At 36.0% G+C, this 16,459-nt stretch overlaps 1 protein-coding gene across 2 annotated transcripts; it reads right to left on the reverse strand.

Moving 5' to 3' along the window:
• Nucleotides 1-2,737: 2,737 nt before the first annotated feature.
• On the reverse strand, nucleotides 2,738-7,278 carry LOC143458857 (uncharacterized). 2 transcript variants are annotated; one of them, XM_076955737.1, is made up of 7 exons: nucleotides 4,634-7,278; nucleotides 4,402-4,510; nucleotides 4,096-4,299; nucleotides 3,844-3,919; nucleotides 3,451-3,551; nucleotides 3,228-3,353; nucleotides 2,738-3,070 (listed from the first exon to the last, which is right to left on the reverse strand). In XM_076955737.1, exons 2-7 carry the CDS (start codon nucleotides 4,405-4,407, stop codon nucleotides 2,981-2,983), a joined length of 603 nt encoding a protein of 200 aa, XP_076811852.1. In that variant the 5' UTR covers nucleotides 4,408-4,510; nucleotides 4,634-7,278; the 3' UTR covers nucleotides 2,738-2,980. The 2 variants fall into 2 exon arrangements, with proteins under 2 accessions (XP_076811852.1, XP_076811851.1); XM_076955736.1 differs by having other exon boundaries at nucleotides 2,738-3,076.
• Nucleotides 7,279-16,459: the final 9,181 nt, after the last annotated feature.

The raw sequence follows: 16,459 nt of genomic DNA on the forward strand, positions 1-16,459 counted from the left end.
CTCTCGTGTATCCAGACGTCAATGTACAAACTGAGATTTCTTTACAAAATTGCCCGGACTCAAATGCATGAAATAAAGGAGCGGAACGATTTGAAACCGTGGCTACTTACAGCCGTGATTCCAATCAACTAAAAAGCGCAGCAACGAGGCACACTATAAGTTAGATTACGTCATAATTACGATGGCGCGTGCGTTTTTAAAGGTGATTGTCCATAAACATAAATTAGTTAGGCATAGCTGCAATGTCGCAGCTACAATTTCACTTTATGTTAACTGGTTAATGTTAGAACCTAAGAATAGGACACAATAGGTTGATTGGGTAATTGGGCCTACCGCTATTGATTTTATGATTATTATATATTAGCCGACCTCTACCAGAGCTCAATAAGGTTATATTTTGGTAGTTGTCGTTGTTGCCTAATTCAAAAAATCATGAGAAGCACATAAAGACAACAAACACCTGTATAACAAAGATTATAACATATCGCACAATACAGTAGCTCGGAAGTTTATTTGAATACTTGCAACAGAAGAATAATCAAAAATATCCCAGTCAAAACCGCTCTTATTCAGCAGCCTCAGTTTAATTTTAGCAAGTCTAATAGTACGGCACCTTTCAATATGGCCAAAATTTCTAATGCAATTTCTAATTTTAACTTTCAAATGCATGGTTTCGTTTACATGTTGTTCTGCAATAAAGAATTCACACATGTTCCGGGATCGCTCAGCAGAACGACGTAAAACACTTGATAAGTACGGCATTTTTTAGGTTTTGGAGTAATTATCGCTGTCGCGTTTTTGTAAATTTTGGAACTTTTCGTTCTATATGGATCCATTTCAAGGTCACCATCGTGAAGAGGAGGAATTCTTTTTTAAGATTCTGATAAGGTCTTTTTTTCTTATGTCCATTTTTACGTCATACATTCAAATTGTTTTTAATTGTGACGAAGCAGTACAAGTGTACAAATTTCATAACTCTTAAAACTCGTTTTGTGAGTATACTTTGTTGCTTTTGTGTTTTTTTTTTGTTCTGTTACAAGCATTATTTTAAAATGCTTTTTGAAAATGCTTTTTTTGGCTGATTGGAAACGTTAAACTTTTTTTTTTTGATAAAAAGCTCCTTTAGTTTGTTTTTGAAAATTTGGAGTCGGAAAACTTTTGTTCGTTTGGGTAGTATGATTTTGCAAGGATTTTGCCACAATGACAGTGGTTTAAATACGGTGTCATTGTCGATTTGGTGGGAGTTGGTTCGAGTAATCTCATGACGTCATGTCTTGAATTAATCGCAAGATTGCTTGAGGATGCGCCACTCGAAAATTCAATTTAAACACAAGCTATGAACTCACAGTTATAACTCGGCTCAGTTACTTGCCTTATTAGGTCGCTTTTGTTCCGCCTTCTTCCAGCTTTGAAGCCATTGCCCTTATTTAAATGTCATTTCTATTCTGACACAGTTGGCCATCATCAACGAAATTATTGTGAATGAATGACTTGAACGGCGAGAGACAGTCAAGGTTCTTTCAAAACAAGCTCGAGTACCTCGACGATAAACAAGATGGCCGGAAGTGGAGGAAAGTCGTAACGTCATTTGCCAGGGTCAACTAAAAGGAAGCAGAGGAACGGTAGGTCAACCAAGTCAAATCTTACGAAGGAATTTTTACGCATAAGCTGAAATTTAAGCGCACGAAGCTATTCTACATTTAAAATACTCTATCGTAAATTTCCCACGATTATGGATAACGGATGGGTTTTCATAATATTTATTGTGTATCACAGAAACTTCATGTTTTCTTGTTTGACTTGGCCCTTGTTTTAACCGGAATAATCTATAGTTTAAAGTAGGCTAGACTTTGTAGTAAAAAAACTGTAATCTTAACTAAAATGTTTTGGCAATTGACAATTTTTTAGTCTTTATTAAACAGTATTGCTCAATACAAATGCCCAAACTCTCAAATTTTTCCTAAAAGTTTGAATCCATCGACAAGTTTCTATTTTTAACTGCCTTGTTTTACGGTCTTATGTTTCTATGGTGTAGGTATATCGATGTGTTTCCGTTATGAAATGATGCCAATACAACTGCAGTTTTGTTGTTGTTTAAGCTAACTAGGCCTGCCTTGCTTTTGCTTAGCCAACATAAGAATCTTCTGACCGCAAGTAATTCATGGAATTGTCTCACCTTATAAATAATATTTATGTAAGTTGGATATTGATACCTAAACGAAAAAATAGCCTATTCTTTCTATTTAAATGAAGAATTTTTGAATTCTAAAGGCCAGTGCTTTCAGATGATCTATTTCCGAAGAAAACAATGAATTCAGTCGGTTTCAATGTTTCAAATTTCTTCAATGTTTTTCTTCAGCACTACTGTATAAAACAAGTTTCCAGTAGGCAGCTGGAAGCAGCAGCTACTAAATGTGCAGCTGAATCTGTGAACATTCAATCGGAAATGTAAACGAACTCAAGAAATATTTACTCGCATTTCATCTGATATCACTGTTTTGCGATAAACCTGTGCAATGATCGTGACAAGCGATTATTATAGATAAATCATATATTCATTAGGTTGCTGGAGACTTATCGCGTACTTCGGTAAAAAACAGCAGTGGCAAGTTTTCAACATTTGAAGTTTTGGTTTCCTTGGTTATTGACGAAATCTATTGTTTGACTTATGTGCTGTGTTATTGTGTGGTTTATACACACTTCGGCTTTTGATGTATTTTTATAATTGGCTGCTGAAGAAAGGGTGCGCATTTTTATTTTGAATCGAAAAGAGCTCACGAAAGTAAATAAAACAAGACTTGGTCATTACAGTGAAATGTGACAAAGCTGCACCAAAATAATTAAACGTACCCATTGAGACGTAAAAGCAACATGGGGGGCGACGTGAAGACAATGAAAAACGCAAAAAAGCTGTAATAAAAATGTAGATAAAAGTCGCACTTGCTTTTACGCAAAGTCACAGGAGCGTACCGGTTTATACTTAACACAATGTACAGCGTGGACAGCTTTCACATGGTAAAAGAGTTTGTCGACGGCCTTCATACCCTGAGCTGTGCGTGACGACAATGCCCTGGAACTTCCGTTAAGTGAGCGGTGTGCAAAAATATAATAAATAAACAAAGAAATAAATAAAACAAATAAAAAATGATAACAGAGAAATGAAAAACTGCACAACAAATGCACAATAACTGCGTTACTGGAAACGCGTTAAGGTGCTCTTAACTTACATTGTTTACTTCTTCTTCCTGTTTGTTTGTTCTTTTTCGGCCTCTTGTTTTGTTTTTGTTGTCTTGTTGTTTGTTGTTTTTAAGCGTTTGTTCTTTTTCTTTTAGAAGGGAATCCCTCCGTTTGGCCTAGGAAGTAAAACAAAGCTAAAGTTTGAAACCACAACTCAACACGTCTCGTGTTGAAAGCTTAAGCAATTTGAGCTTGAGTTAAAGGTTAACCAACTTTTCTCTCAACGTCCTCAGCTGAAGCTACACTTTTGCACGAAGTAGTTGATTTCGTTTTTCGACTTGCTTTCGAAATCGGATTTTCGTTAAAGTCATAGTCTAAGTTAAAGAAATTTGTAAATGAAGCTGAGAGCTGGTGAAAGTTATTTTCTAACACTGACTTTACTATGGACGATCATTAAAAATTAGGGCGCGATTTAGTTTTGTTGATAAACAAGGAGGTGGTAAAAAAATCGTCGAAAGACTGGTGTAACCAATGGTTTGATAAGCACCTAAATTTTCGTTTTGAAACAAGTAATGTACACAATAACAAATAGTAACTAGTGACATCATCTGCTACAAATGAAAAATAGCTAACAAATAGTACTGTAATTAATTATCAATGTCAAACCTTCGATTATATCAGACGGTAGAAGAGTAGGAGGGTTTGCTGCTCTGTTTTTTCTTGGAGTTTTCTTTACCACCCTCTGTAAACATAAAAACGGTGTCGGTAGCCATCAAGAGTGTCTCGTGCGATGTTGCCCACGTTTACAACTGGGACACAAGTTACATTAAAAAAAAAACAAATCATAAGACAGAAGTATGAGAGATTGTCTGTTGCATTTCATAAGCAATTGCTTAAGACATTTTTTGATTCATAAACCTCTTGTCGTAGTTTTTGTATTTCTTTTTTTTTGTTCTTAATCTTGTGACGGAGATCAGCCGAGTTCTGCATCTCCTCCGCAAGCTTGTCCTGCATATCTTTTAATTCGCTGTCACGTTCTCGAAGACCTTCTGCGAGTTTTTCATTTTGGCCTTCTAGATCTTTTTTCTTCTCAGATAATTGTATGTTTTCTGCCTCCAATTTCTAAGAAGATGTATCTAACGATGTTAAAAGCTTTGGGAAATAAAGTTTTTCATAGTATACCAAGAGTACTATTTAAGTTGTAAATTGCCTGCAAATAATAACCTGCATCCTTTTGCTCTACCAGTTTCTTAGCTTGATCAAGCTTGCTTTCAACGTTCGAAAGTATCTCTTTTTTTAAAGCTTCTTGCAAAAGATTGATGAAACCAACCACCTAGATCAGCGTAACGATAAAATATTTATTTTCAGGTCTCAGTAAAATATTTAAATGCAAAGAGTTGCATGGACATCATATAGAAGATAGGAAAGGTGTTGCCAACTTTTTTGAATATCTTACCTCCCTTTTGTTCCAGGAAGCATCATGATGCTCTTTATCACTACTGTCTTCTTCCTGATATGAATTGTCAGCAGATTCTTTATCAGATTCTTCTACAAGAACCTGCTCACAACCAATTGCTCTTCGAGCTTTTGTTGCTTTCTTAGCCATAATGGCATCTAGCAGTTCTTGTGACCTTCGCAATTTAGGAACCTTCACCTGCCATTTTATTACAGTAACTTTGTTACAATAACTTTTAATTTAAAAACACAAAACACTTAAAGAGAGCTTGCATGATAATTAACGTTAATCAATGTGCATTAACGTTTAATGAAACAATGCACGCAGTGAAATTCTCTGCAATGACAACCAAAGTAAAATTTGTGTGTTAGTTTTTTTGTAATTTTTATTATTTTAATAGATGGGTAAGTCATAAATATTTTCAATAACTTGAATGAATGTAGTAGTGGACGATTTATTTAGAGCACAAAACACATAATAAAAGTTATTGTAACAAAGTTACTATAATTGAAGGTGAAGTCGCAAAGCCAAGCCATGTTTTCATTCGGGAAGCCACAAAAACTGGCCAAGAATGCCACCAAAACAATTGGTAATTACAATAACTGTTTTTAGCCTTTATCAAGTGATAGGAGCTTAATTAAAAGTTATTGTAACAAAGTTACTGTAACAAAACGGCAGGTGCGGGCTCCTGAAAGGATGAACGCCTAGTGCTACCTTATATGCAAAAGAAAAGTCCAAATCCACGCTTTAAAACAAGTTATCGAAGGCAAATAAATTTGTTGTATGATTAACAGAATGGTACTAGAACTAGTACTTGTCATCAGAGGTCAGTGTCAGACGCGGTACTATGACACTTTATCGAAAGACACTTTATCGAACGACAGTTAATCGAACCAACTCTTTATCGAACGACAGTTAATCGAACCGACAGTTGATCGAATGACACTTTATCGAACCGACAGTTGATCGAACGACACTTTATCGAACCGACAGTTCAAGCAAGATTTTTACGTGTTTCTCAAACATTGAGACAATAAGCCATTGTGATGTGCGGTCTTTGTAATGGTGTACATTAATGAATTATGGTGTATGTACCGCTGGTGCTCTCCCTAAAGCAACATAATTAAAGCGGATGATACAGCGAAAGCGCGTATGTCCAGAAGGAAACGACTTCATGGATGAACTCCGCGTGACACCGAGGGGAGAAGCCTCCGTTGTCGAGGAAGACGATGAGAATGAATTCTATATGTTTGCGTCTCAAAAGAATCTGGATATACTGAACAACTGCGCTAATTGGTTTTGTGACGGTACATTTGATGTTGCCCCACTTGGATACCAGCTGTACACGATACACGTGCTGGTCGATGAAAATCGCACGGTGCCACTCGTATACACCGTTACCGAGAACTTCGCATAAAATGCTTCCAGGCACTGGCATTCGTTCCGCCTGAAGACGTTGTACAACGGTTCGAGGACTTCCTGGCCACGTTCATTGACGACGATGAGCAGCACTTGTCTGAATACATTGACTATTTCGAAACTACTTGGATTGGACGATTGTATCGCAGGAATCGTCGTCAACCTCTATTTCCTATCCGGTTTTGGAATATCTTCCACCGGGTTCAAGATGACCTTCCACGAACGAATAATAGTATTGAAGGATGGCACAATGCGTTCAGCAAGCGTGTCTCAATATCCCATCCGATGCTTCGCAGACTCGTCAAAAAATTTAAGCGGGAACAAGGTTCCAACGAAATGTTAATTGAGCAATTGAGTGCTGGAATTGCTGACCCACCTCGGAAGAAGCGCTACGACGCTGTCAACCAACGGCTGAAGAGCATAGTCGAAAATTATGACTCAACAAATATTGACATAAAAAGTTATCTTCGAGCAATTGCACACAACTTGTAATTAAATGAATGCGATTGAAATGTGCACTTCGTCAGTTGTCGTGCTTTTAACAGTGCATATCTTCAGTTGTTTCGATAAATTGTGGATCTTTTAACCCTATCCTAACCAGGCCCGCGAGTTTATTAAAAAAACTAGGTGTGGCCAACCCCGCACACACATTTGCAATCGTTAATTACTAGAAAACTATGCGTCGTAGACTGATGAGATTTTTACAGGTTAGTAGAAACATCATCTGGCTTCCTGTATACATCATAATTGTAAAACTAAAGAACGTGAATTTAGTGTAAATTAGGTATTCCTAAAAGTGACACATTTCTAGAAATTCTTCTTGTTACGCCGCGCCCCCGCTGTGAGAAGAAAACGAAAGAGAATAGTTAGCCAAGTTATTGGTGCGTAAATGAGTAAACGAAAACGTTACGCTTCAATGCGGAGAGAGCAAAATTATATAAATATCACAATATCTCAAAAATTACAAAATCCAACTTTATCAAACAAACATGGACAGATAGCTGAACATTTTTTATGAAAAGTCACTAAATTTTAATTCTCTACAGCAAACAATGCAATTGTACGCCACGTTTTGCTATGACTGTGTGCGGGAGAAGCAACAGTCGATTCGATCAACTGTTGCTTTGATCAGTTGACGGTTCGATAAAGTGTCGTTTGATCAACTGTCGGTTCGATAAAGTGTCGTTCGATCAACTGTCGTTTCGATCAACTGTCGTTTCGATCAGCTGTCGTTCGATTAAGTGTCGTTCGATAAAGTGTCTTTCGATTAGGTGTCGCGTCACGGTCAGACGCATGAATATATCGTTTTTGGAAAAGTACTTTCCAGATGAATACCTTCAGGTTCAAGCTGGTGAAACTTCTGGCTTATGATTTGTTTTTTTTTTCAATGTAACTTGTGTCCCAGTTGTAAACGTGGGTAACATCGCACGAGACGCTCTTGATGGCTACCGACACCGTTTTTATGTTTACAGAGGGTGGTAAAGAAAACTTAAAGAAAAAACAGAGCAGCAAACCCTCCTACTCTTCTACCGTCTGATATAAGCGAAGGTTTGACATTGATAACTACAGTACTATTTGTTAGCTATTTTTCATTTGTAGCAGATGATGTCACTAGTTAACATTTGTTATTGTGTACATTACTTGTTTTAAAACGTATATTTAGGTGCTTATCAAACCGTTGGTTACACTAGTAAAAAACAAAAAGACAGCAAAAACAAAACAAGAGGCCGAAAATGGGAGGAAGAAATTGAAAAAGTCATTTGTAGAGAGTAAGCTATATCAACTTCTTCTGATTAAGTCATTGTTAAAAGTTTTCATATGGTTACCCAAAGGGTTCTCAACTTTATTAACGTGTCCCAATTTTTTATGATTTTGGATGCTTGTTACCCAAATTTTAAAACCTATGTATATCTTATTTAGGTGTTTTTCAGCGTACTGTTCACAAACACTGGCCCAGTATCTATTGGACAGAGAACTGTTTCACAAGTTTTGGCCGGCTGTAGAGACTAAGATGGGGGAAGAAATGAAAGACGAAGTAAATCCAGTAATTCTGGTGGAAGCGCTGAACCGTGTCTTCAGAGTCTTCGTCAGAAAATACCACTCGGATTTACACAAGGCCGGTCAACTTTGCAAACATACGCCAGGTATATATCATGGACGTTTCATGGGCGATTATCTTAGGGCCAGCTTAGAAACTTCTTGGGCATCTATATCTGGCCGGTCAACTTTGCAAACATAAGCCAGATATATATCTAGGGCGTTTCATTGGCATTTATCTTGGGGCCTAACTTGGACCCATGATAAATTAAATTATCTATGGCTAACGAAAATTTTTCTGACTGGGTAGTTAATATATTGCTTTTGTGTACATTACTTGTTCAAAACGTATATTTAGGTGATTGTCAAACCATTGTTTACACCAGTCTTTCGATGATTTTTTTACTACCTTCTTGTTTATCAACAAAACTAAATCGCACCCTAATTTTTAATGATCGTCTATAGTATAGTCAGTGTTGGAAAATAACTTTCACCAGCTCTCAGCTTCATTTACAAATTTCTTTAATTTAGACTATGTTTAGAAAATCCGATTTCGAAAGCAACTCGAAAAACAAAGCCAACTACTTCGTGCAAAAATGTAGCTTCAGCTGAGGACTTTCAACACGAGACGAGACGTGTTGAGTTGTGGTTTCAAACTTTAGCTTTGTTTTACTTCCTAGGCCAAACCGAGGGATTCCCTTCTAAAAGAAAAAGAACGATCGCCTAAAAGAGGCCGAAAAAGAACGAAAAAACAGGAAAAAGAAGTAAACAGTGTAAGTTAAGAGCACCTTAACGCGTTTCCAGTTACGCAGTTTTTGTGCATTTGTTGTGCAGTTTTTCATTTCTCTGTTATCATTGCTTATGAAATGCAACAGACAATCTCTCATCGTGCAAAAGTGTAGCTTCAGCTGAGGACGTCGAGAGAAAAGTTGGTTAACCTTTAACTCAAGCCCAAATTGCTTAACCTTTCAACACGAGACGAGACGAGTTGAGTTGTGGTTTCAAACTTTAGCTTTGTTTTACTTCCTAGGCCAAACCGAGGGATTCCCTTCTAAAAGAAAAAGAACGAACGCTTAAAAACAACAAACAACAAGACAACAAAAACAAAAACCTGTTTCCTTTCATGCTTTTGTCTAAATTTACTTGTTGTGTTGCAGCTTAGCTAAGTTCTTGCTTATTAAAGCTATTTAATTAAAGGATACAACAATTATTTGTAATTGTCTGTTCAATTCATACGTTGCAAGATTTGTTCTATGAACCCCAGCACATGGTGGATAGATTCCAAGTGCAGATTAAAAAATATAGTAGTCGATTTCACAAAAGAACCCCATGCTTAAAGAAAAAAGTATGAAGAATGCTTGTTGACTAATTTTAAATCCGCTGAAATTCGACTTTGTGATAACTCGGCGCACTACCATGAGTACGTTGAAGCCAAACGAGCATTAAGAAACTATAGAAGAGAACAAATTTATGCAACTATTTCAAAAAATAGAAAAAGTTAGGAAAAGATCGGCTCACGTGAAATTTTTGCGTATTTTTAACAAAAAACGATCGCAAACTTTCAGTGAAGATGTATATCACGAAAACGCTTTACCCATTAGCATACCAAAAGAAATGCTGCAGGCTACCAAAAATTACTGCGCCAAATTTAACTCGTCTATGAAGACAGATGTAAAAACACAACTTGTTCATATCGAGTAACCTGCAAATCTGCAACATGTTTGACAGGAAAATACCTTAAAGTTGGATTGTGAGATAAGCAATGATGAAATCAAAAATGTTGCGCAGAATCTCGCAAAGGGTAAATCTCCTGGGCCAGACGGAATAAGAGGAGAATTTTACATGTCGGAGTATCATACGCAAAATGAGTGAAGTTTTTAAACATTGGTTTAATGCCCAAAAATCTGCAAAGAAATAAAAAAAGGCGCCATCACCCTGATCTATAAGAAACACAATGATGCAGATTTAGATAATTAACGAGCAATTACTCTTTCAAGATTACAAATTTACACAAAGACACTGGCTAAAACAGCAAGGGAAACCCTGAATGAAGTCATACACAAGCATTATTACGCCACAAAAGGCAAGCAAGTCTAGTACTATTAGAACAACCAATCGTATAACAGGAAAGATATTAATGTAACGAAATTATGTCACGCGTTATTCACTGTACTTTGTATTTTACCGTTTTTGTGAGTTTGTTCTCTAGTGCGTTGACTGGTTGCAATTACCGTTATTTGTCTCACGTTTTGAGCACTTTTATATTATCAATAATTTGGCGCCTTGCCTTTTGTGCCCTATAAAAGCTGTTCGTTAGGTAATTTGAAAAGGTCGGTTTTCGTTTTGGGTCGTAGAGGCTGTTGAATAAAATGAGTTGATTTCTAGGGTTTTACTGGTGGTGTCACGGTTCACCGTGAATGGGGAAATTGAGCCTGGCTACACGAAAAAAAAAGTTCTGTTAAACATTAACAGGTTAGAAACAAACTTTTAAAATTATGTCTGAAACAATTAAACACAACCAGCAATGCAATGTATGTTATGGCTAAATTTGTTGCAAATAATAGATTTGGATAACTTCTTGTATTACCATACATAATAGTATTGAATCTAGCAAATTACACACATGACCAGCTTAAATTCTCTCAATGATGGCGCAAGGGCATATAAAGAACATCACACCACCTTTTTCAATGGTTTTGCATTGCGTCTTCCTACGAATATAAATAGACTTTCTTAAAGGCAAACACATGGCTTATTTATTAACAAGACAGATCACAAGAACGGCTTTCCAACCTACGAAGTAGCCTAACACTGAAAAAGCGTTTCTTGGAATGACCTATAACACCAGATAGCAGACAAATAAAATTGTTTTTTGACCAACTGTTTTTAGTTAGTGAGGGAAGCTACAGACCAGCCTAAAGTTAAAGTGGCATTTTTTCTTGTTTTTTTTCTTATTGACTGGGAAGATTTTATTTTGTATTAATGAGATTTTATCTTTCGTATTGTAGACATGGTCGGTAATCGCGAAATGTTGAGGGTTTATTGTGCACTTTTGCACTTACAACAAACAAATTTTAACTGTTGCAATACATTGTGGTTATCGTGGATTTGAGGCCTTGATATTAGGACTTAATTAAATCCAGACCCGTAGTTGCAGAAAGCTTTGGGTTGTAACATGTTGCTACAATAAGTATGATAACAAGGAGTTATCTCAGAATGAGTCCTTGTATCACACACCAGGAAAAAATGCTTATTAAAAAGTGTAAGCATATTAAAAGTGGTAATGTTTTACCTACAGTTTGTAGCGGGAAGTTACAGGTGAATCTTCGTTATTTCATCTACTTGAGAATTTGGAGCGTATATTCATTATTGTTTTGGATTGCTAGAAATTTAATCATTTCCAATTTTCTATTAACACCTTTATCTAATTATTTTCAACTTGCTGAGTGGAGGTGAAAAACAGAACCATAAAAATTGCAAAGACTTAAGCACAAACTCAATTTTATGTCTAGACCAAGTGGAACACAGGAAAAGCTTGCGATAATAAACAATACATATGAATTAGAATGGTCATAAAAAGACTTACATGATACAATGTTTTTCTAATTTTTTTTTAGACAGTTTTTTTCATTTGACTTTTTCTCTTTGGTTTTTTTACAACTTTCATATTTTTTCCTTTTTTTTTAAACATTGCCACAAAAGAAGAAAAGAAAATTTGACCAGCATCTCGTTAAGTACAGTGTACAATAGTTTGACAAATTTAATTGACAGGATAAGAGATATAAATAAAATAACATCTCAGGCATGTGTACAACAGAGAAATTGCAACAATATGAAAATCCATGATCTCAGTACGTGTCAATGGCAATGGCTTCAAATTGAAACTTGGCCAATAATCATATCGAAGAACAACAACTGGAACACTTGGCCTTTGACTCAGTGAAATTTCACCGTTTCAAGTTCTAAAAATATTGCTTGCTTTCCATTGGAGGCATTTTTCAAGCTGGGGTGGTTATGGATTTGAACATCAATAGTTTAAATCACATCAAGACATTTGAGGGGTAAATGAACCTTTCAAGTCCGCTCTTGAAAGGGGCTTCATGGACAATGATTGGTTCAAGAGTTGGTTTTGTAAGTTGTTCCGGGAGGGGGGAGGGTTATCTACTATCTAGTGATCTAGTGCAGGCTTTTCTTATGTTTACTCATAGTCGAAATGCCTCATTCATAGTTGTCATTTAGTGCAAGGTTTGGGCTTTTTTCGACGTTCATTCATGGTTGAGTTGCATCATAGGCAGATAACCGGTTGTTAGTTATTTATTGAAGGTTAGCAGTGATGTGATTGAGTGTGGGACAACGTTGTCATTTGTGTCTTGTACTTCACTAACAATGGTAAGAATGCAATTGATCTTTACACAATGACAGTTGAAGATGTTTGTGTTCTAATGGATTTGAAATGATCATGTCTTGTACGACAACGCCACCCACGTCTTTTATCTATTTAGCCAAAGAAACTGAAGAGATTTGTAAAGTATTCACTTTATACAAGTTGAAAATAAACCATCTGAATGCATCTGAGCTGATGCATTTTAGAAATCAGCAGAGATTTATGTTGAAGCTGACTTGATGAAATACAGGAGTTGTATGGTATTAAAGAGTGAAGAGAGAATTCGAGACAGTAAACATACATAGAATCTGAACAATGGTATACTAAGAAAAACAAATTAACAAAACAGAAAATGTATATTATTTTTTAAATTGTCAATCACATGCACAAGACAGAATTAGCATACACAGGTAAGCATCACAGGAAGTGATGTTTTTATGAAATGATAATCACAAATAGAAAATCATAGACCTGTGTCCCACTCAGAAGTGCATGCTGCAACTTGTGTTTTGGTTACTTTGTGCTTTCACTTAAGTTTTGAAAAACTGCACACATTTTAAGGCTCTAGCATTAGACCTCCCTCATGCAAGTTTTTCAAACCTATTCAAAAAAACTTAATGGAAGTAAAAAATTATCATCCACAATAGTCACATGTCTAATAGTAACCTTGGAAATTGGGATTCCTATAAACATGGATGGGTTGAACGCGAAACTCTCAGTTTTGGGTCCTATTAAAGGCCTACATTTAGGAGCTGCAAAAATCTCTTTCGTTGTTAAAGCCATTATAGGTTGCAGCATTTTTGTTCGTGTAAATTGCACAAAAGTTTTGTTAAGGAATGCCAAGCGGCAGGATTTGCTATTTAGGGACTTTTTGTCTGATTGAACTGTTAATGGTTATACAGGTTTTTATTCACTTACATAAGACAAAGATCTTAAATGTCTTAGGGATGCAACAACATGACAAGTATCCCAAAACCTGCTCTAACTACTTCTGGAATGAATTTATTTCTAAGCACGTTCGTCTGTTAAGTTGAAGACTTACTGCTCAATGGCAAGCACTGGTTAGTTTATTTGTATTAATGTTTTTAAGGTATTGCAAAATTTGCTGCATTAAACTTGACAAACCTTGAACTAATGCTGATGAATCAAAGCTGTGAGCATCAGAAGGTAATTTACCTAATTCAGGGGACATTTTTATGTCATTATTTAACTAGTTGTTATAGGTCAACCAAGTAACGAAAGAAATATTAGTTTTCATTAAAAGTCTAACTATGCTTTTTCCAAACAAATCAAAGAACAGGGTCATCCTGATGCCAACTGGATTGTGTGCCTGGTGATAAATACAGTAGCATAATAATAGTAGTTACAAATGCACCTAATGCCAAACATTTATGCATCTGCAACTACCGAAGTATCGTAACTGCCATTCATACCAGGATATTATACCGGTGGTGTGGGCGGGTGTAGAATTGTAGATATGCTAGATTCAATATTTTGACTGTTCAATGCTAATGTCAACCACCAAGCAATGTTTGAGCCTGATTTTGATTTTGGTAGGCAATTAATTGCACACAAGTGTAATGAACGCATGCTTGGATTAACCAAGGGCTATATGTTAGTACACGAACGTAGCATTAAGTTCTAAGCACACACCAATTATCATATTCTATGCACGTAGTAGTCTTTGCAGGATATAAATTAAACATTAGAAACCAAATAGTCATATTTAATGTCACTTACAACACATTAACTGAAAAGTGTGGTTAAATGAATCAGAAAACATTCAAACCCATTCAGGTTTGAAATTTTGATAATGCCTCAAAAAGCTGTAAAAAAGTGGAAAAGATACAATAAATTAAATGAAACAAGATAAAACTAGAGAAATTTTTCTTGATTTGTACCATTGACAGTTCGACACAGGAGTTGACAAATATTAACACAGTTTGACAAACATTAATGGCTTGACATTGATATTCACAAAAATTAACGAGATTTTTTATACTGCAGCAAAACACAGTCACACACCATCATACTGAAAAAGCCCATACAAGATTTCAACATTTTTCAAGTCGAGGCCTATTAGCCTAGCCAAACCAATTGCCGAACCTTGACGCAAACCATCACAAAATGTCTCCTTTCCTAAAATTTTATTTCTAATACATAAGTAAAAACCAATGGCTACCTTGGCTCTGCAAATCTTTGCACTATGTTTTGTCGTTCAGCACGAGTTCATTGAGTACTAACCGCAAATTGTTATAAATTACGCGACAGTTTCTGCTTATCAGCGAGGTGTGTTGTTACAAAAGTGAAAATAGCACCATTGAGTGTAATAGTTCCAAGTGTGTTCTTTGTAATGTTCTTAAAAATTTGGCGCATTCAATCTATTATATTATATAATATGGTAGTTCTCGTATATGAAAGTTTACCGCAAAGTTCCAGTTTGTAGGAACTAATAGACCACATGAGAAGGGCCGGCGATGTGGGTTACGCCGAGGTATACCGTGACGAAATTGGTCTGGTTGAATACATCCATCAGGACGATATGGAATTTGCATTGTGCCGATTGCATCAGACAAGTTTTACATCTCATGAGGTGAGTCAACCATATGGCGGTAGGCTGGTAGCTTTTACAAATTAGTCTATGCTTTGATCTTGATGCATATGGAATAGGTGTGTGGTAATTTGTTGTTTACTGATTCTTGTTAATTGCATAGAGATTGAGATGATGCGATAAGGAGGCATAATGTATACCAACTAAAAGTAGCAAGGCCACGTCCGGCAGCAGAAAAATGTACTTACGTGCGAGGGAGACCTGGCACTCATTGACGCATACTCAGTACAGAATAGCTGTCGAAGGTAGAAGATAGGTAGGTAGGTCGAAGAAAACAATGATTTTGAAGGCTAATAGATAAATATGTTGTGCCTCTGTTAAAACATTTTGTACAGTTTTGAACCATACTTCTGGGGTGTGGCGCTCGCGTATTCAATCTATTCACAAATAAATATGGTAGTTCTCGTATAAGCAGGTTTATATTTAAAAGCAGGATATTTAGTGGTGTAATTTAGTGGGATATCAGTATCTCTTGGGATGTTATCAGAATGATCACTGAAAATGAGACAATTTGGAGTGTTGGATTTAGTGAAACATTAGGATTCAATATGATTGTAGCGGTAGTTGATGACGCAGATATGTTTGTCATATTTCTGCAAACTATGTACATTAATAGTGGTCATTCTCAGTAACTTAGACTTAAAAGAAACAAATGGGTAAGAAATGAATCTGCTTTGATACTATTGATTGCAATATAATAATCTGCTGTATACTGATTCTTGTTAATTGCATAGAGATGCGGAAGATGCCATAAAGTGGCGCAACAATTACAGAGTGGGTTCAAAAAAAATCAAAGTTGACAGGCCAGATCGTTCAGCGACAGTAGCCACATGCCAGTATTTTCCAGGGAGGCCTGGTACCAAATCACAGCGTACTGAAAGTAGTTGTGGAAGGTAAGAACTTCAAAAGAAATTTTCAACAAATCTCGATAATGTTTTTAGTTTTGGGTTATGCTCATGTATACAGCGACGGAACTGGTGTTGTTGAATACGTCCATCAGGACGATATGGGATTTGCACTGTGCCGGTTGCGTCAGACAAAATTTAAATGTGACGGAGCAGAACGTGACGGAAGTGGTGTCGTTATGGTTGGTTACCAGTAAAATTATATTTATTAGTTAATTATTGTTTTACTTATTATTATTATATTTTTATAATTACTATTAGATTTTTAATTTTGAAATTATACAATAATTATTATAATGATTGTAAATTATTATTACTTAATAAATAGTTACATTTATTAATTATTCATTGTGGGGTATAAGAACCAAGACGATTACAGATTTGTAAATGGGTAATGTTTATTAGCTGGTTCAATTATCACCAGCAAAATTATATTTATACAATCACCATTCATGTGTAGAAGGTTTGTG

The sequence above is a fragment of the Clavelina lepadiformis genome, chromosome 5, assembly GCF_947623445.1.
Source record: "Clavelina lepadiformis chromosome 5, kaClaLepa1.1, whole genome shotgun sequence".
In the NCBI taxonomy this organism is placed as follows: domain Eukaryota; kingdom Metazoa; phylum Chordata; class Ascidiacea; order Aplousobranchia; family Clavelinidae; genus Clavelina; species Clavelina lepadiformis.